This window comes from Elephas maximus, chromosome 5 (assembly GCF_024166365.1).
Source record: "Elephas maximus indicus isolate mEleMax1 chromosome 5, mEleMax1 primary haplotype, whole genome shotgun sequence".
Taxonomy (NCBI): domain Eukaryota; kingdom Metazoa; phylum Chordata; class Mammalia; order Proboscidea; family Elephantidae; genus Elephas; species Elephas maximus.
In genome coordinates, this window is record NC_064823.1 from 112,585,495 (window position 1) to 112,606,955 (window position 21,461).

Here is a 21,461-nt window from a genome sequence, read left to right on the forward strand (position 1 = left end):
TCAAACTCAACCAATTGTTTAAGCAAACTACTTTCCTGATTTTCAAACAGTCATATAATTGGAACCATAACATCTGGAGGGCTATCCCGCAAACTTTAAATTCAAGCTGATACAAAACAATAAAAGAGAAATGGAAAGCAGCTAGGTATCCAGTCATTTTCTGGTGTCTGTACATAATTTAATGTCTTTGCAAATCTGGTGATTTACCCCTCTAAGCTTTGAATTGTTTTCCTTGAAAAGTACCTTTTGCATTCTTGGCTCAATGATTGCATTGATATTCTGCTTAACTGGTATTAATAAGAGATTTTTTTTTCGTATGGCAGTAGGAGAAGATGACAACCCTGCTTCTGGTCCGCAGGATAAATCTATTACCAAAAAAAGATCAAAGCAACACTGAGTTTGAGTTTCCTTTTAAATTATCACATTATGATTTTTTGTAGAATTTTCTGATTTCTGAGTAGCATTCTTATTTAGACTGTTAATATTTTGGGAGTCCCTGGGTGTTGCAAACAGGTAAGCACTAGACTACTAATAAAAAAGACTGGCAGTTCAAATCAATCCAGAGGTGCCTCAGAAAAAAGTGCAGGTGATCCACTTCCAGAAGATCACAGCCATTGGAAACACAGTTCTACTCTGTAACACACTTAAGGTCACTGTGAGTTGGTATCAACTTGACAGCACCTGGTGGCGGTGGTTCATATTTTATTTCCAGGTGCTTTTAGAATAATTTCTATAATATTAGAGCAAATGTTTCTCACATATCTAAGAAAGTAGTAAAATACTATCATAATTCTTAATAATCATCCTATTTAACTTAAATTCTATGAATAAGAGGAAAAACTTTAACTTCAACACTTGCAGCTAACACTTTTCTGTTAATTTGGCTTTTATTCATACATCTCACAACCAGAATGGGAATGGTGCCATTTTTCTGAGATTCAAGATACAGTCCTAAAAGTTCTAAGGTCTCTTTTTGGAGTAAAGTATGATAAATACACAATATTGCATTTTCATAGATACATACATGCCTATGCATTTAATGCTATGTGTCTGTCAGCTTGTTGTACTATGGGGCCTGTATGTTGCTGTGATGCTGGAAGCTACACCACTGGCATTCAAGTACCAGCAGGGTCACCCATGGTGGGCAGGTTTCAACTGAGCTTCCAGACTAAGACAGTCTAGGAAGAAAGACCTGGCAGTCTACTTCTGAAAAGAATTAACCAGTGAAAACCTTATGAATAGCAGCAGAACATTGTCTTATATAACACCAGAAGATGAGCTCCTCAGGTTGGAAGGAACTCAAAATATGACTAGGGAAGAGCTGCCTCTTCAAAGTAGAGTTGACCTTAATGACATGAATGGAGTAAGTTTTTGAGACTTCCATTTGCTGATGTGGCCCGACCCAAAATGAGAAGAAACAGCTACAAAAATCCACTAATAATCAAAATGTGAAATGTACGAAGTATGAATCTAGGAAAATTGAAGAACATCGAAAATGAAATGGAACCCATAAACATCTGTATCCTAGGCATTAATGAGCTGAAATGGACTGGTATTGGCCATTTTGAATCAGACAATCATGTAGTCCACTATGCCAGAAATGGCAACTTGAAGAGGAATGGAATTGCTTTCATTGTTAAAAAGAACATTTTAAGATCTACCCTGAAGTACAACGCTGTCAGTGATAGGATAATATCCATTCCCTACAAGGAAAACCAGTTAATACGACTATTAATCAAATTTACACACCAAGCACTAAGGCCAAAGATGAAGAAATTGAAGATTTTTACCAACTTCTGGAGTCTGAAATTGATCAAACATGCAGTCAAGATGCATTGATAATTACTGGTGATTGGAATTCGAAAGTTGGAAACAAAGAAGAAGGACTAGTAGTTGGAAAACATGGCCTTGGTGATAGAAACGATGCTGGAGATCGCATGATAGAATTTTGCAAAACCAACTACTTCTTCATTGCAAATACCTGTTTTCAACAGTGTAAACAGCAACTACACACATGAACCTCGCTGGATGAAACACACAGGAATCAAATCTAGTACATCTTTGGGAAGAGGCGATGGAAAAGCTTAATATCATCAGTCAGAATGAGACCAGGGACCGACTTTGGAACAGACCATCAATTGCTCATATGCAAATTCAAGTTGAAGCTGAAGAAAATTAGAAAAAGTCTATGAGAACCAAAGTAGACATTGAGTACATTCCACCTGAATTTAAAAACCATCTCAAGAGTAGATTTGATGCATTGAACACTCATGGCTGAAGACCAAAGTTATTGTATGACATTAAGGACATCTCACATGAAGAAAGCAAGAGGTCATTAAAAAGGCAGGAAAGAGAAAAGGAAGGGTCTTCTCAGCCTGCAATATCCTGAGGTTTGTTCTTGCCCTAGAAGATTCTTATCAAACCATCCTTTAATTTTGTCATGGAAGTTCAGCACAATCAGAAAACTAGAGAAAAATCTTCATCCTCTGCAGGGGAGTTAGTTGTGTATTAATGAAAACAAAATCTAACAAGATGAAATTTTAACCCTCCCGAATGGACCCTCACCTTCTGTGGATTCCCAGAATCAAGCCAGCACAGTGGGACAGATTTCGGGTCAGGAGCCCTGTGCCTGCAGGTTCCAAACTCTCCAATGCAGGAGAGAGTTGACAAGAGACCCCTGGCTGAGATCAAGGGGCAGTTATAGGACCATTTGGAATCCCACTATCACTCCTCCTGGGTGATCTGGACAGAAACAATGGGGAGCGCAGCGTTCTTCTCCTTCTGCTGTCACACTGTCTCCCCGGTCGTGCCTGTTTGGTGTCAGAATCTCTTTCCACAGCTGGGACCTGAGCTGCCCTCATAGTCAGTATCCTGGGAACATGGTCCAGTCTCTAGCACCAGAAGCTACAAGAGCCCAGGAGAGACCTGACCCACAGATTCCACTCATGCCCTACACCAAAATAAGGTTACATGCTCAAAGCCTAGGAACACCATATATCTGATAAGGTTTTAATGTTCAGAATATATAAAAATTATTACAACTCAACAAGAAAAAGACAAGCCAATTAAAACAGGGACAAGGGGTTAAATGGACATTTCTCCAAAGAAAAAATATAAATAACCAATAAAGCACAGGAAACAATGATCAACATCTTTAGTCATTAGAGAAATGCAAATAAAAGCCACGAGAGATACTACCTCACACTCCGTAGGATGGCTATTAACAGAAAAACACAAAATAACAAGTGTTGGTGAGGGTGTGGGAAAATTAGAACCATGGTGTATTGCTGGTGGGAATGCAAAATTGTGCAGCCATTGTGGAAAACATTTTGGTGGTTCCTAAAGAAGTTAAAAATAGAATTACTACATGGCTCAATAATTGCATTTCTAGATGTATATCCAAGAGACTGAAAACAGGGACTCAAACATGTACACTAATGTTCTTTGTAGCTCAAAGGTGGAAAAAACCCAAGTGTCCACAAACAGATAAAAGAATAAACAAAACGTCGTGTTTTGCTATAAAGAGAAATGAAATTCTCATACTTCCTATTACATAGGTGAACCTTGAAAGCATCATGCTGAATGACATGTCATAAACAAAAAGACAACTATTGTATGATCCCTTCTTATATGAAATATCTAAAATAGGCAAATGCACAGAAACAGAAGTTTATTAGTTGTTACCAGGGGCTGAGTTGAGGGGGGACTTGGGAGGTAGTGCTTAATGAGTACTGAGTTTTTATTTGGGATTATAAACCATTTTTTTGGAAATTGTGATGATGGTTGCACATGTTGAAAGTAATTAATGCCATTGAATTGTACACATAAAAAATGGTAACAATGGCAAACTTTTTGTTACATATATTTTAGTACAATAAAAAAATTTTTTTTAAATTAAAAAGAAAAAAAAACAAAGACAGGAAATTTAAAAGAAAAAAAAAAAAAGAAAGAAAAGACTAAAATGGATGTCAGAAGAGACCCTGAAACTTGCTCTTGTATGTAGAGTAGCTGAAGCGAACGGAAGCAATGATGAAATGAAGGAGATGAACAGAACATTTCAAAGGGCGACTCAAGAAGACTAAATATTATAATAAGTACAAAGACTTGGAGTTAGAAAACCAAAGGGGAGGAATACGCTCAGCATTTCTTAAGCTGAAAGAACTGAAGAAAAAATTCAAGACTCGAGTTGCAATATTGAAGGATTCTATGGGCAAAAAACTGAATGATGCAGGATGAATCAAAAGAAGATGGAAGGAACACACAGAGATATGTACCAAAAAGAATTGGTCAACGTTCATTCATTTTAGAAGGTGGCATATGATCAAGAACCAATGGGACTGAAGGAAGAAGTCCAAGCTGCACTGAAGACATTGTTGAAAAGCAAGGCTAGAGGAATTGACAGAATATCAATTGAGATGTTTCAACAAATGGATGTGGTGCTGAAAGTGCTCAACTGACTGGAAGAGATCCATATTTATGCTTATTACAAAGAATAGTGGTCCAATCGAATGTGGAAATTATCAATGTCATTAATATCACATGGAAAAAAAATTTTGCTGAAGATCTTTCAAAAGTGGTTGCAGCAGTACATTGACAGAGAACTGCCAGAAATTCAAGCAAGATTCAGAAGAGGACATGGAATGAAGGATATCATTGCTAATGTCAGATGGATCCTGGCTGAAGGCCAGACTAAGGTGCCCCTGACCCAGTTGATGTTTTCAACCACTTCATATGCACATGAAAGATGGACAATAAATAAAGAAGACCAAAAAAGAATTGATGCCTTTGAATGATGGTGTTGTCAAAGAATATTGAATATACTATGGACTGCCAAAAGAATTAATAAATCTGTCTTGGAAGAACTGCTGCCAGAATGCTGTTTAGAAGCAAAAATGGCAAAATTTCTTCTTACATACTTTGGACATGTTATCAGGAGGGACCAGTCCCTGGAGAAGGACATCATTCTTGGTAAAGTAGAGGGTCAGCAAAAAAGAAGAAACCATCAACAAGATGAACTGACACAGTAGATTCAACCATGAGCTCAAACATAGCAACAATTGTGAGGATAGTGATGGACTGGGCAGTGTTTCATTCTGTTGTATATAGGGTCACTTTGAGTCAGAACTGACTTAAGGACACGAAACCACAACAGTAACATATAGTTTATATTTATCAATGGAATGTTTTTAAAACATTTATAGCTCATGTGCTGCCCAGTTGCTCCAATTTTTTAAAAATAATATTTTATTGAGTTTTAGATGAAAGTTTATACAATAAATTAGGTTCCCCTTTAACAATTTTTATACTAATTGTTCCATGCCATTGGTTACAATTTTTACAATGTGTCAGCATTCCCATTATTTTAATTCTGTTTGTTTTATTTCCATTGATCTAGTTTCCCTCCCCCGCCTTGCCATCTCATGTTTGCTTTTGAATAACTGTTGACTGTCTGGTGTCATATAGTTAATTGTTAAAGGGAACACATTAACCAGGAGTGATGTTTATTTTATAAGCCAATCTATAATTTGGCTGAAAGGTGACCTGTAGAAATAGCTTGTGCCCCAGGTCAGAACTGTTGGTAGTGGTAGCCAGGCACCATATAATTCTTCTGGCCTCAGGTTTGAAGAAGTTGTGATTCATGTGGGCTATTAATCCCATGGACTTATTTCTTCTTTGAGCCTTTGATTTCCTTCATTCTCTTTTCTTCCATATGAGTAGAGAGCAAGAGCTCTATCTTTGATGCCAGCTCCCAGGCTTTTGAGACTCCAGGTGCTACTCACCAAACTCAGATGAAGAACATTATCTTTGTGAACTATGTTATGCCAATTGAGTAAGTTGTCTCCTCAGACTATGATCCCAAGCCTTTTGACCCATTAAACCAATCCCAAGAGTTGTTTTGATATGTCTAGGAAGCCTCTGTATTGGGCCTTCTATGTGATTTGTTTTATAGGTAGATATATATGAAGCCCACCAAAACATGTGCATACATGTGCCTACAGATACACATACACGGGTGCATGATTTACTTTCATGTGCCTTCATGTAAACACATATGCATCTGTATCTACCTATGGATATTTTTGGTTGTTTTTACTGTTGTAAAATTGTATATGTTATAGCATTACGAAAATTATCCCTCTTTCACGTGTACTTCTTAGTGTCTTTATTTACCTCAGTCAAGTTGTGTGGACTTCACCCATATTTGGATTGCTTTCCTATCACCAAAAGTAACAATTGTCTGCTATCTAGTGATTTCCCTTGCTCTCCCTCCCATCCCTGGTAAGCATCAAAGGGCTTTTCTTTCTGTGTGTATATCTATTCTTGACTTTTTGTAATAGTGGGACCGTATAATACTTGTCTTTTTGTGATCGACTTATTTCACCCAGTATAATGTCCTCCAGGTTCATCTATGTTATAAGATGTTTTGTGGACTCCTCATTACTCTATATAGTTGTGTAGTATGCTCCAATTTTTAGTGTTCTAAAACCTTGATCATTCAGAAGGGAACTGGGATTCAGAGAAAATGAGTTGGTAAGGGACTGAAAAAAGATGGCTTTTTGTTTACTGTGTGTTTATCAAGTGCCTGGCACCGTGCGAGGTATAGCAAATCCTAAAAGAGTACAAGACATATCTGCCCCCCCAGAAGGCTATGTTCAATCAAGTTGGGGAAACAAGGTGTAATATAACCCAAACCAAACCAAGTCCATTGCCATTGAGTTGATTCCACCTCATAGTGACCCTACAGGGCAGAGTAGAACTGGCCCATAGGGTTTTTGAGGAGCAGCTGGTGGATTTAAGGAATAGTACAAGGCAGAATATAATTAAATGCAGGGATGAGGGGCACAATGTTATTTCTCCCTAAATCAAAATATTATGCTTCCTTTATTGTTGCATGGGACTCATTATCTCGTCAGTTGAAAATATTATTTGCCTTTCAACTGGGGATTGACATGAATTGGAATCACATTTTAGATGTCTTCATCACCACCATCACCATCATCATCATCATCCCCAAGCACCTGGGCATGTCAACTTCAAGAGCTATACTAATCATTATATAAAATCAGTTTCAATGGATATAGTAAATCTCCGCAGGAATTTCCAAGCTTAATTAGATAATATGAATGAGATAGGCAGACATAGAAGCAGAGAGGGAAACAAATGCTAGCATTCTTAATTAATTCCATTCTCTATAGTTTCCTTGACAAGTGGATTTTTTCTACTGAGAATGAGAAATAACCTTTCTAACAGGCTGAGAAGAAGGCTTTCCTGGAGTGGTATGCTTCAGAAGCCTAATGATGGAAGAGAAATACCTCTGTTCTCATTGCTAATATTTCCCTACCAACCATAAACTGATGGGTGGTAGATGTCCAATACTTTTAGAGCCGAATTGTTTTAGAAATCTGTTTGTCCAGGAATATACATTTATTATTTTATATAGATTAGAGTTCTTGCAACCAGTAAATGTATATTTTTAGTTCAACAGATAATATCCAATTAAAGAATTACAAAGGCCTATAATTTGTGCTTTTATTCTGGCAGTGATTCTTAATAGCAGAGGGCCATATCTATCCCAAAAATTTCGATGGTACCACCTTCCAACTCTTGGTTGAGAATCACTCCTTCAACTTTTCCTTCTAGGTGTATGCAATGAGTTCCTCCGGTATGTTGGCTCAGATACTAATATCCACCCACTATGTGACAGGTGTCTTGCATACTTTAATCTTTATTGCGTGCCTAATAGGTAGGTATCAAATGAATACCTACCCATTGAGTTTTATTCACTTAATCCAAATCACATAGAACCAGGGTTTGAACTCATGTCTGTCTCTCACTCCAAAGCATGTGCTAATTTCATTGAACCACTAAGACTTGAATCTTCAAACAAAGATGGTTTTATTTGAGTCATTGCAAACTTTGTTACCTCCCGCTCCACCTTAGGTTAACCTTAAGTTTCTTTGTTTGATTGGCTTTTTGTGTAGAAATAATGGTAAGATGTTTTGTCTCATTTTTGGTTTTTTTTTTTGTTTTGAAGGAATAACCACAGTCCTCACCATGACCACATTGAGCATCAGTGCAAGACATTCTTTGCCCAAAGTGTCCTATGCTACTGCCATGGATTGGTTCATAGCTGTTTGCTTTGCTTTTGTATTTTCGGCCCTCATTGAGTTTGCTGCTGTCAACTATTTTACCAATATTCAAATGGAAAAGGCCAAAAGGAAGACATCAAAACCCCTCCAGGAAGTTCCAGCTGTTCCAGTGCTGAGAGGAAGGCATCCAGAAGCACCTCTGCAGGTATTTGAGTTAATCTTTGTCAGTTTAAGATTTTAGCTTCTGTTTCAAGTTGGCATTGCCAATGGAAGAACTGAGAACTTAAAAATCCCAATCATGATTTGTAGGTCATTTAAAAATCCAGGAAAATAGAAAATTATAATTATAAATTTAAACTTTAAAACTGTAATTGTTGTTGCTGTTTTTGTTACTGTTGCGTTGATTCTGATTCATGGTGACTCCAAGTGTAATTAATGGATTAAGTATTAAGCAGCACTGAATGAGATAGATCTAATGGATCTAGTTCTTTGAAAGTTCCTTTCGGAATTAAAAATTTTTGCAATGGAGAGGCAAAATATTTTGTGTACTCTTAAAAGGAGCCTGTGGAACCTTTGAATGAATTGGAAAGGCATTTTAGTAGTGTTCATTGAACAAAGTAAAACATTGATTCTTAACTTACCCTATGGGGTGTGGGGCCTGTGTCCATGTATTAAAAAAAAAACAAAACCAATAATCAAGAAGACCCATAGATGGTATTCAACCAGGAGTGAGAGTTTTTGTCCTAAAGGAACAGATCTAAGAGGACATGGAAAGCCAAATTCGAGCTACGGTAATTTACACTTGGCACAACAGTGGTTCTGTGATTTAAACAACAACAACAAAAAATTGAAAAGTTGTCTTTTATGGACTATAGTTGCTGGAAAAATAGGAAGATCTTCATGACAAGGGGAAAGCAAATAGGCAGTCTCTCTGTGTGTGTCTCTGTCTTTTTCTCTTTCCTTCTTTTCTTTTCCCACCTTTTTTTTCCTGCTGCTTCTCCTCCACCTCATTCTCTTTCTCTCTTTTACTCTGTCTACAAAGCGTCTTTCTTGAATCATCAGACAAGCATCCATGTTGTTTATATGCAGCCTATTGTTGTTGCCACAAGTGGCAGACTCAAATCCTTTGTGCCTGCTTGTACAGAAATTGAAGCATGTAAATAAATCATCAGCTTTATTCTCTGCAGATGACCACTCATTCCCTCATGTATTCATTCATTCATACATTCATTCACCAGGTATATTTTTGATGTCACCTATGTCCTGGACCCTGTTTAGGGGCTGGGAATCAATAGTGTAATAGTATAAACCCATTGCTATCAAGTCAATTCCAACTCATAGTGACCCTACAGGACAGAGTAGACCTGCTCCATAGGGTTTCCAAGGAGCAGCTGGTGGATTTGAACTACAAACCTTTTGGTTAGCAACTGTGGCTCTTAACCACTGTGCCACCAGTGCTCCCCCCCAAAAATCTTTTTTTAAAAAAAGAAGACAAATATCTCTGCTCTATGGAGCTTACATTTAAGTGTGTATGTGAAGGGGAGACAGACAATAAAAGAAAACAAATTTATGGTTTGTTAGATCTTGGTAGTGTGATGATAGTGGTAAAGCACTAAAAGGGGGGATGATGGGCAGGGTGAGAGGCATGGGATTCAGTTTAGAACAAAGTTGTTAGGCAAGTCCTCAGGGAGACAGTGGTGGTTGAATAAATTAGGTTACATGTTTACCCTGACCCAGTTTTCACTGGTCAGAGCACTGGTCAGAGTTACAATCAGATATTATAGTTCTGCTCCTACAGGGCTCGGGGGGCAGGTTCTCCAAGAATAGCTTGTGAACTGGTAGAAAAATGGTTGTTTTCCCACTAAGTATGTTTGGATAGCTTATATTTTCCTATAACAGCATGCATTTCACCAAGACTTTCAAAATTATTAGAACAGATATTACATACTATTTTCAGTTTCAAAAAATGCTCATTGAATATATAGTTTTATTACCTTTTCCATTCCCATAGGTGAATTTGTGTCCTCCTTGTCTTTTATTGTCTATTTTGCTTTGCTTTGTTGTGCTCAAGCCTTGATTTAAAAAAAAAAAAAAAACCTAGCCAAACCTGTTGCCATCGAGTCGATTCCAACTCATAGTGACTCTGTAGGACAGAATAGAACTGCCCATGAGTGTTTCCAAGGAGTGGCTGGTGGATTCAAACTGCCAACCTTTTGGTTCTCAGCTGAATGCCTAACCACTGCGTGATAGAAGTGTTCTGTTTTACTGGTCCTTAAAAAATTGAGTCTTGGATTGACTGATTGATTTCACTGTCTCTTGTTTTTAATTATTGACTTGTGTTTTATTTTATTCCCTATTTCTGCTTTCTGTGGGTAAATTTTGTTACTCTTTTTCTAGCTTCTTGAGTTTGAGTTTAGTTGTTACTAGTTTAAGTATTTTATTTAATAAGTTTTTATTGCAATGAGATTTCCTTTATGTATAGCTTTGGCCATAGCTCTTAACTTTTATATATTATACTATCACAATATATATTTATATATATAATAATGTTTATTTGCTAAATATTTTGTGATTATGTTACTCTTTTCTTTATAACCTATGAATTGTTTGGAAGATACTAAAATTCTCAAGAGAGTTTTTTTTTTTGCTTATGTAACTTCATCGTTAATATTTAGTTGTATTGTGTTTTGGTCAGAAAATGTTACTTGTAAAGTTTTGCATGTCACTGATATTTGCATTGTGCCTTGAGTTAGCTAAATGCTTCTAAGTGTTGGGTGGCCATTTAAGTAAGTTAATTTTTATTTATTTAATCAGTTTTACTTATAATATTGTTAATTTACCCTTTTAATAGGTCACCTCTTGTCTTCTTGATTTTTCAAAGACCAAAAAAGATCTGAAAATTCTCCCACTAATATTATGAAATTGTTATTTTTTTATGTTTTAACTATGTTTAATATATTTTGATGCTATGATTTTCAACATATATACAACTGCTCTATTTTCATAGTTAATTATATATTTAATGATAAAATAACCTTTTTAAATAACTTTTTGGCTTGAGTTCCATTTGGTCTGATTTTAATTTCTTAATATTAATTCTCCTACTGTATCCTTTATTGCTAATGTTTTCTTTATTCTTTCATTCCTCATATGCTTTGGAAGCTATAGATCATGTTTTTATATTACTATTGGTTAATTTTATGTTTTTAAACAACATGTTTTGACCTGTATTTTTCTAATAATGTTGAAATTAATATATATACATATATACATGTTATTATATACATGTTATATATGTATATATATTCCCCAAAGATCTCTCTTAGTGCAAAGATTCCAGATTTGAAGACAGATGTTCTCTGTGTATAATGATTTGACATTGTTCTCTTTTCCCTTTTGAAAAGTGATTTGCCTCCTGCTTCTTTGCACTAGTGTTATAATGGGATATCATCAGTACTTGAAAGTACCACTTAATCAGAATGCAACCGTTTTGCAGAATATTCAAAGCTGGGAATCAAACTGATAATCTTTTATTTGCTCCCCGAAACATGTCTCTTGACTACAGCAATTGCCATTATATGGTTGAGGACATCCAATTGACTAAATTCACTCTGATTCAGTAACTCTTCATGGCAGCACAGGCCACATGCTGTGTGCAAATGGCATAACCAAGGTCAGGAAGAAGAAATTTGCTTGCGAAGGGCATAGAATCATTGTATTTAAGGGTTGGAAAGGACTTTAAAATAAATCTAGTCAAAATATGCATCATATGCTTCATGTCATGTACAACGTGTGTATATATATATATATGTGATAACTTAGATCTCCACAGCTGTTTACTTGAAAGATATCTGTGTTCTAAAGACAGCAATTAATGGGTTGGCTCACCCATCCTTTCTGAGTGCCAGAATGCAGCTGGCTTTGGAGTGGCAGTTGTTATTGAATGGCTTCACTGTAAGCTCAACTTTGAAGGTTGAAAACAAATGAAAATTACGGGAGAAAGAGAGAGAAAAAAAAGAGAAAAATAAGGAAATCAAGAAGAGGAAAGAGTATTTATGAGCAATAATTTAAAAATATATATTACTGGAAAGAAATATTTGAAGATTCTTGTAAGGTTTGGAACTTAAGGAGAGATTCTAATCAGACAGATAAAATTTGCTTTTTCAAATTTGAATTCTGTTTTATATGGCTATTTACCTATTCCAATGATACTGCCTTTGCTTAAAATGCCTGGAAGTCCTCTTTTGGAATTGCCTTCAGGGTCTATAGTACGTTTAGTAGTTCAAGAGGCCTTTGGGTAAACTAGTGGTTTGATTCATTTTCACCATACGTGAACTATGAACTGCTAATCGCTTGGCAGCCTTATGGTGACCATTTTTATTCTTTGGGAACTGGAAAGCTATGGTTTATAGAATATTCAAGAAACCAGGAGAAAACACTGACTGGCAGAATCTAAGTGCAGCTATAGCCAGCTTGTGTACCTCTTTGGGCATCACAGGAGGTGAAGTAGCTGTACTGTTCCTGTTCATCATTGACTGGGTACTCATTTTGATTCTGTCCTTCCGATATTTTAGAGCTCCGTTCTCGAGGTTTTCTGTTCCCATACTCTGTCTATTCTTAGAGTATTACTTTCTTGCTGATGTAGGAGATTTGGATTAATAGTATGAAAAACAAATCAACATAGAATTTAAAAAAAAGAACGAAAAGGAAGTTCTCAATAAAATAATATTTTTTAAAAGCCGCTTGAAAATACATGCTCTAGTCCTTGTTCAGTAACAAAGTATGAAATAAGATATAAATGCCGTATCTTGTGAAAAAAATCCAATGATTTAACGATAATCACTAAAATTATTATTGTTGTTAGGTGCCATTAAGCCAGTTCCAACTCATAGTGACCCCATGTACAACAGAATGAAACACTGCCCGGTCCTGTGCCATTCTCACAGCCATTACTATGTTTGAGCCCATTGTTGCAGCCACTGTGTCAGTCCATCCGTCCAGGGTCTTCCTCTTTTCCCTGACCCTCTACTTTACCAAGCACGATGTCCTTCTCCAGGGACTGGTCCCTCCTGATGACATGTCCAAAGTACATGAGACAAAGTCTCACCATCCTTGCTTCTAAGTAGCATTCTTGCTGTACTTCTTTCAAGACAGATTTGTTCGACCTTCTGTCAGCCCATGGTATATTCAATATATTTGCCAACACTATAATCCAATGGCGTCAATTCTTCTTCAGTTTTCCTTATTCATTGTCCAGCTTTCACATCCATATGAGGTGATTGAAAATAGCACGGTTTGGGTCAGGCTCACCTTAGTCCTCAAAGTGACATCCTTGCTTTTGAATACTTTAAAGAGATCTTTTGCAGCAGATTTACCCATTGCAATATGTTGTTTGATTTCTTGACTGCTGCTTTGATGGGCATTGATTGTGGATCCAAGTAAAATGAAGTTCTTGAAAATTTTAATATTTTCTCCATTTATTGTGATGTTGCTTATAGGTCCAATTGTGAGGATTTTTGTTTTCTTTATATTGAGGTGCAATCCATGCTGAAGGCTGAAGTCTTTGATCTTCAACAGTAAGTGCTTCAAGTCCTTTTCACTTTCAGCAAGCACAGTTGTGTCATTTGCACATACAGGTTGTTAATGAGTCTTTCTCCAATCCTGATGCCCTGTTCTTCTTCATACAGTCCAGCTTCTCATATTATTTGCCCAGCACACTGATTGAATAAGTATGGTGAAAGGATACAACCAAAACACACACCTTTCCTGACTTTAAATCTTGCAGTACCCTATTGTTCTGTCCAAATGTTGCCTCTTGGTCTATGTACAGATTTCTCATGAGCACAATTAAGTGTTCTGAAATTCCTATTTTTTGCAATGTTTTCTATAATTTGTTGTGATCCACCCAGTAGAATGCATTTGCATAGTCAATAAAATACAGGTAAACATATTTCTGGTATTCTCTGCTTTCAGCCAAGATGCATCTGATGTCATCAATGATATCCCTTGTTCCACATCCTCTTCTGAATCTGGCTTGAATTTCTGGCAGTTTCCTCTAGATATACTATGGCAACTGCTTTTGAATGATCTTCAGTGAAATTTTACTTGTGTGTGATATTAATGATATTGTTCTATTGAGTCACCTTTGTTCGGAATGGGTACAAGTATGAATCTCTTCCAGTTGATTGGCCAGGTAGCTGTCTTCCAATTTTTTTAGCATAGATGACTGAGCGCCTCCAGCACTGCTTCCATCTCAGTTGATATTCCGTCAATTCCTGGAGCCTTGTTTTTCACCATTGCCTTCAGGGCAGCTTGGATCTCTTCCATCAGTATCATTGGTTCTTGATCATATGCTACCTTCTGAAATGGTTGAACATCGACTGATTCTTTTTGGTCCAGTAACTCTATATTCCTTCCATCTTCTTTTGATGCCTCCTGGGTAGATCAATATCTTCCCCGCAGAATCCTTCAATACTGCAACTCAAGGTTTGAGTTTTTTCTTCAGTTCTTTCAGCTTGAGAAATGCCGAGCATGTTTTCTCTTTTGATTTTCTAACGCCAGGTCTCTGTGGCTGCAACAATGAGCTCAAGCATGACAATGATTGTAAGAATGGCTCAGGACCGGGCAGTGTTTCTTTACCGGGCAGTGTTTCTTTCTGTTGTGCATAGGGTGGCCATGAGTCGGAATTGACTCAGCGGCACCTAACAACAACAACAACAGGCCTCTGCACATTTCACTATAATACTTTGTCTTCTCAAGCCACCCTTTTGAATTTTCTATTAGGCTCTTACTTCATCATTTCTTCCTTTCACTTTAGCTACTCTATGTTTAAAAGCAAGTTTCAGAGTTTCTTCTAACATCCATTTTGGTCTTTTCTTTGTTTCCTGTCTTTTTAATGACCTTTTCCTTTCTTCATGTGTGATGTCCTCAGTGTCATTCAACAACTCATCTGGTCTTCAGTCATTAGTGTTCAATACGTCAAATCTATTCTTGACATGGTCTCTAAAATTCAGGTAGAATATACTCAAGGTTGTACATTGGCTCTTGTGCACTTGATCTAATTTTCTTCAGCTTCATCTTCAACTTGCATATGAGCAATTGATCTGTTCTGTAGTCGGCCCCTGGCCTTGTTCTGACTAGTGATATTGAGCTTCTCCATTATCTCTTTGCAGATGTAATTGATTTGATTCCTGTGTATTCCATCTGGTGAGGTCCACATGTATAGTCACTGTTTAAATTGGAGAAATGAATAGTTACGTAGCAATGAAGAACTAATTGGTCTTGCAAAATTCTGTCATGCCATCTCCAGCATAGTTTCTATCACCAAGGCCGTATTTTCCAACTGCTAATCCTTTTTCTTTGCTTCCAGCTTTTGCATTCCAATCACCAGTAATTATGAATACATCTTGATTGCATTTTTTATCAAATTCACACTGCAGAAGTTGGTAAAAACCTTCAATTTCTTCATCCTTTGGTGTTAGTGGTTGATGTGTAAATTTGAATAATAGTTGTATTAACTGGCCTTCCTTGTGTGGATATTATCCTATCACTGACAGCATTGTACTTCTTGAAATATTCTTTTCGAAGATGAATGCAACGCTATTCCACTTCAGTTTGTCATTCCGTGCATAATAGACCAAATGATTTTCCTATTCAGAATGGTCAGTACCAGTCCATTTCAGCTCACTAATCCCTAGGATATCAATCTTTATGCATTCCATTTCATTTTTGATGAGTTTCAATTTTCCAAGATTTATACTTCATACATTCCATGTTCTGATTATTAATGAATATTTGCAGCTGTTTCTTCTCATTTTGAGTCATGCCACATCAGCAAATGAAGGTTGCAAAAGCTTGACTCCGTCCACGTCATTCAGGTCAACTCCACTTTGCAGAAGCAGCTCTTCCCTAGTCATCTTTTGAGTGTCTTCCAACCGGAGGGGCTCATGTTCTGGCACTATATCAGTGTTATGCTGCTGTTTATAAGGTTTTCACTGGTCTTTTTTTTTTTTTTTTTTTTCCAAAGTAGACTTCTGGGTCTTTTTTTCCTAGTATGTCTTAGTCTGGAAGTTCTGCTGAAACCTGTCTACCATGGGTGACCCTGCTGGTATTTGAAGTATTGGTGGGATAGTTTCTAGCTTCATAGCAACAAACAGGCCATCACAGTTTAACAAACTGACAGATGCGTAGTGGCACTAACACTTATTGAATTTTTATTTTGCGTCAGTTACTATGCATTGTGCTTTACATGTATTACTTAACTTCAGGCTCACGATAACTATTTTATGGATGAAGAAAGCCAGACTTGGGGTGGTTAAGAGATACATTCAAGATAACAGCTAGAAAATAATAAATCCAATATTGAATTCAATTCAGCTGTGTCTGAGTGCATACCTTGTTCTCATAAACTCTATGCTATGGTCTTTAATTTATGATAGCTCATAAAGAATAGACATTCGAATATGTGTATGTGTGTGCATGGATGGATGGATAGATAGATAGCTCAGTCCATTTCAGAGCTTTTTTGTTCGTATTTCCATCAATAAATAAGAACAAAACATTTTTATCTACTGATAATAAGAACTTTTTCAGAATTGCCTATATACATGCTTTGAATGGGTGTCACAATAGAGGGTCCCAGAAAGAGCTGGAGAAAATGTAGAACACAATTCAATCTCACAAAAAAGACCAGACTTACTGGTCTGACAGAGATTGGAGACACCCCAAGAGTATGTGCCCCTGACACCCTTTTAACTCTGCACTAAAGTTACTCCTGAGGTTCACCCTTCAGTCAAAGATTAGACAGGACTGTAGAACAAACAATAACATATGTAATTCAGCCATGTATACGAGGAAATGGGCACACCAGTCCAAGGGCAAGGATGAGAAGGCAGGAAGGAATAGGAAACCTGGATGAATGGAAATGGGGACCCCAAGGTCGAGAAGGGGAGAGTGTTGATAGGTCATGGGGTGGGAAGCCAATGTCACAAAACAATTTGTATATTATTTGTTTAATGAGAAACTAATTTGCTGTATAAACTTTCACCTGAAGCAGCAAAATAAATAAATAAATAAAAAGAATCCATTGGGCCTAGAGTAAAAAAAAGAATTTTCTATAAAGAGTGAAATACATGAGAGCCAGAACCTGACGGACTGTGTTGTCTTTCCAATCTCTCAAGTTTTCTGCCTTTGACGGGGGGCAGTTTTACCACTTTTCTATTTTAGAAGGAAAATATTGAGTTTTCCTTCTCTGGCGGGTTTCCACCTTACACAGCTTCTGGCTTTCACAGGTTTTGCTGTAATTTAATTTTAACATAAAATATTTTCTATTGTTATTCATGTTTTACCAATAATGAAATTGATAGCTTGGGATCATGTAACCTACACAAAATCTCCCATATCCTAGGGTGACAAACCCAGTGCTTTTCACCCTCAAGCTTTAATAACTGATTAGATATGTTGAGTGAGAGAAATGGAGATGGAGGTGGTGGCAACATTCACTAGAATACAGGAGACAGATGAAGCACTTTTAATGAAAGAGTTAATTAGTTCAAGGATAGCAAGGTGGAGATTTTTACAGTAGGGTATTTTCCCACTGTAATGCAAATTTCTTTTTTCAAATAGCAAGTGCATGCTTCTCCTTTGCATATCTTTCCTTTCCCATCTACCTAGTTTATTTTTCTCTTTGTCTCCATTTCACTGTAACTAGTTTTCATGGACTTCTCAATTTTAAAGTGTTCATAGATTCATACAAGGCTATTTGTAAAATTGAAGAGCTATTTGCTGAGCTTAGAGTCTTTAAGAAAAAGATGATATATGAAAAAGAACATATACATAAGTCAAGGTGCACCTTGGCTTCAATGGTTCAAATGTTATGTAGAATTTTCGTTTTTACTGTTCATTTTTCACTGTCAATCTCAAGTGTTATTTCCCACAATAGGTCCATTGGGATGTTACCAAGTCCCCACAATCCATATCTGTGAAGTAAAAGCAATAATCGAATCTACTAGAAAAACTTGTAGTGAGGATTAAATGGCACCATGCGTGGGGAGTACTCAATATAGTGTTTACTAAAACAAACAAACAAACCAAAACCAAACCCACTGCTGAAGAGTCTGTTCTGACTCATTGCAGGACCATAGGGCTTCCAAGGCTGTAAATCTCTATGAAAGCAGACTGACAAATCTTTCTTGCATAAACCCACTGGTGGTTTCGAACCACTGACCTTTCAGTTAGAAGCCCAGCACTTTTACCAGTGCACCACCAGGGCTCCTTAGTATAGTGTTTAGTGTCCAGTAAATAATTTGCTGTTGTTGTTAAGTACCGTCAAGTAGGTTCCGACTCATAGTAACCCTACGCACAGCAGAACGAAACACTGCCTGGTCCTGAGCCATCCTTACAATTGTTGTTATGTTTGAGTTCATCGTTGCAGCCACTGTGTCAGTCCACCTCATTGAGGGTCTTCCTCTTTTCCGCTGACCCTGTACTCTGCCAAGCATGACATCCTTTTCCAGAGACTGATCCCTCCTGACAACATATATAAAGTATGTAAGACCCAGTCTCGCCATCCTTGCTTCTAAGGAGCATTCTGGTTCTACTTCTTCTAAGATGGATTTGTTTGTTCCTTTGGCAGTCCATGGTATATTCGATATTCTTAGCCAGCACCACAATTCAAAGGCGTCAGTTCTTCTTCATTCTTCCTTATTTATTGCCCAGCTTTCACATGCCTATGATGTGATTGAAAATACCATGGCTTGGGTCAGGCACACTTTAGTCTTCAGGGTGACATCTTTGCTCTTCAACACTTTGAAGAGGTCCTTTGCAGCAGATTGGCCCAATGCAATGCATCTTTTGATTTCTCGACTGCCGCTTCCACGGCTGTTGATTGTGGATCCAAGTAAAATGAAATCCTTGACAACTTCAGTCTTTTCTCCATTTTTAATGATGTTGCTCATTGGTCCAGTTGTGAGGATTTTTGTTTTCTTTATGTTGAGGTGCAATCCATACTGAAGGCTGTGGTCTTTGATCTTCATTAGTAAGTGCTTCAAGTCCTTTTCACTTTCAGCAAGCAAGGTTGTGTCATCTGCATAACCCAGGTTGTTAATCCTGATGCCCTGTTCTTCTTCATATAGTCCAGTTTCTCAGATTATTTGCTCAGCATACAGATTGAAGGGAACTCCTTGAAAACAGATTGAATAGGTATGGTGAAAGAATACAGCCCTGACGCACACCTTTCCTGACTTTAAACCAACTGTCCGAACAACTGCCTCTTGATCTATATAAAGGGTCCTCATGAGCACAATTAAGTGTTCTGGAATTCCCATTCTTCGCAATGTTATCCATAATTTGTTATGACCCACACAGTCGAATGCCTTTTTGTAGTCAATGAAACACAGGTAAACATCCTTCTGGTATTCTCTGCTTTCAGCCAGGATCTATCTGACATCAACAATGATATCTCTGTTTCCACATCCTCTTCTGAAACAGGACTGAATTTCTGGCACTTCCCTGTCAATATACTGCTGTAGCCATTTTTGAATGATCTTCAGTGAAATTTTGCTTGTGTATGATATTAATGATATTGTTCTATAATTTCCACATTTGGTTGGATCACCTTTCTTGGGAATAGGCATAAGTATGGATCTCTTCCAGTCAGTTGGCCAGGAAGCTGTCTTCTGTATTTCTTGGCATAGACTAGTGAGAACCTCCAGCCCTGCACCTGTTTGTTGAAACATCTCAATTGATATTCCATCAATTCCTGAAGCCTTGTTTTTCACCAATGCCTTCAGAGCAGCTTGAACTTCTTCCTTCAGTACCATCAGTTCCTGACCATATGCCACCTCTTGAAATGTTTGAACATGGACTGATTCTTTTTAGTATAATGACTCTGTATTCCTTCCATCTTCTTTTGATGCTTCCTGCATCGTTTAATATTTTCCCCATAGAATCTTTCACTGTTGCAACTTGAGTCTTGAATTTTTTCTTCAGTTTTTTCAGCTTGAGAAATGCCGAGCCTGTTCTTCCCTTTTGGTTTCCATCTCCAGCTCTTTGCACATGTCGTTATAATACTTTACTTTGTCTTCTTGAGACGCCCTTTGAAACCTTCTGTTCAGTTCTTTTACTTCATAATTCTTCCTTTTGCTTTAGCTGCTCGACGTTCGAGACCAAGTTTCAGAGTCTCCTCTGACATCCATCCATCTTGGTCTTTTCTTTCTTTCCTGTCTTTTCAGTGACCTCTTGCTTTTTTCATGGGTGATGTCCTTGATGTCATGCCACAACTGGTCTGGTCTTCGGTCACTAGTGTTCAGTGCGTCAAATGTATTCTTCAGATGGTCTCTAAATTCAGGTGGGATGTTCTTAAGGTCATATTTTGGCTCTCGTGGACTTGCTCTGATTTTCTTCAGTTTCAGCTTGAACTTGCATATAAGCAATTGATGGTCTGTTCCACAGTCGGCCCCTGGCCTTGTGCTGACTGATGATATTGAGCTTTTCCATCGTCTCTCTCCACAGATGTAGTCAATTTGATTTCTGTGTGTTCCATCTGGTGAGGTCCACGTCAATTTGATTTCTGTGTGTTCCATCTGGTGAGGTCCACGTGTATAGTTGGCATTTATGTTGGTGAAAGAAGGTATTTGCAATGAAGAAGTCGTTGGTCTTGCAAAGTTCTATCATTCCATCTCCAGCATTGTTTCTACCACCAAGGCCATATTTTCCAACTACCAGTCCTTATTTTTTGTTTTCAACTTTCACATTCCAATCACCAGTAATTATCAATGCATGTTGATTGCATGTTCGATCAATTTCAGACTGCAGCAGCTGATAAAAATCTTCTATTTCTTCATCTTTGGCCCTAGTGGTTGGTGTGTAAATTTAAATAATAGTCGTATGAACTGGTCTTCCTTGTAGGCGTATGGATATTATCCTATCACTGACAGCATTGTACTTCAGGATAGATCTTGAAATGTTCTTTTTGACAATGAGTACAACACCATTCCTCTTCGAGTTGTCATTCCCAGCATAGTAGACTATATGATTGTCCGATTCAAAATGGCCAGCACCAATCCATTTGAGCTCACTAATGCATTCTATTTCATTTTTGACGATTTCCAGTTTTCCTAGATTCATACTTCGTACATTCCAGGTTCTGATTATTAATGGATATTTGCAGCTGTTTCTTCTCATTTTGAGTTGTGGCACATCAGCAAATGAAGGTCCTGAAAGCTTTACTCCATTAAGGTCGACTCTACTTTGAGGAGGCAACTCTTCCCCAGTCATCCTTTGTGTGCCTTCCAACCTGGGGGGCTCATCTTCCAGCACTATATCAGACAGTGTTCCGCTGCTGTTCATAAGGTTTTCACTGGCTAATGCTTT

At 37.5% G+C, this 21,461-nt stretch overlaps 1 protein-coding gene across 2 annotated transcripts in view; it reads left to right on the plus strand.

Moving 5' to 3' along the window:
- GABRA4 (gamma-aminobutyric acid type A receptor subunit alpha4) overlaps positions 1–21,461 on the plus strand; it is a 105,846-nt gene that overhangs the window by 42,721 nt on the left and 41,664 nt on the right. For both annotated transcript variants that reach the window (XM_049886304.1, XM_049886305.1), the window contains exon 8: positions 8,036–8,295. In XM_049886304.1, coding sequence (XP_049742261.1) covers positions 8,036–8,295 — 260 coding nt within the window. The remainder of the gene's footprint in view (positions 1–8,035; positions 8,296–21,461) is intronic.